Source organism: Penaeus monodon, chromosome 15 (genome assembly GCF_015228065.2).
Source record: "Penaeus monodon isolate SGIC_2016 chromosome 15, NSTDA_Pmon_1, whole genome shotgun sequence".
Classification (NCBI taxonomy): domain Eukaryota; kingdom Metazoa; phylum Arthropoda; class Malacostraca; order Decapoda; family Penaeidae; genus Penaeus; species Penaeus monodon.
The window spans coordinates 5,400,777-5,401,021 of NC_051400.1; the positions used below are offsets into that span (position 1 = coordinate 5,400,777).

At 52.2% G+C, this 245-nt stretch overlaps 1 protein-coding gene across 1 annotated transcript in view; it reads right to left on the reverse strand.

Moving 5' to 3' along the window:
- LOC119581712 (origin recognition complex subunit 2-like) overlaps positions 1-224 on the reverse strand; it is a 14,100-nt gene extending 13,876 nt beyond the window's left edge. Inside the window, exon 1 of the mRNA XM_037929837.1 lies at positions 7-224. Coding sequence (XP_037785765.1) covers positions 7-100 — 94 coding nt within the window. The 5' untranslated portion in view covers positions 101-224. The remainder of the gene's footprint in view (positions 1-6) is intronic.
- Between the last annotated feature and the right edge of the window lie 21 nt (positions 225-245).

A 245-nucleotide genomic window follows, 5' to 3' on the forward strand; every position in this document is an offset into this window, starting at 1 on the left:
TCTTACCTTCTCCACCTTCTACTCCAATCCTGACCTTTTCCACCTCATCATCGTCCACAAAGGTCACAGAAAGGAACCTCTTGGACCTTCTCCTCTCCATGCTCTGACCTCTGACCTGCTGCACCTGTCTGTGGCTTAAGATATTAAGGAATTTCGTCTCGGCGAGGTGTCTGAGAGGGAGACGATGGTGCGCTTTTGTTTACAGACGACCTCCCCGCCACAAACAAGTGAGCAGCGGGATGCGC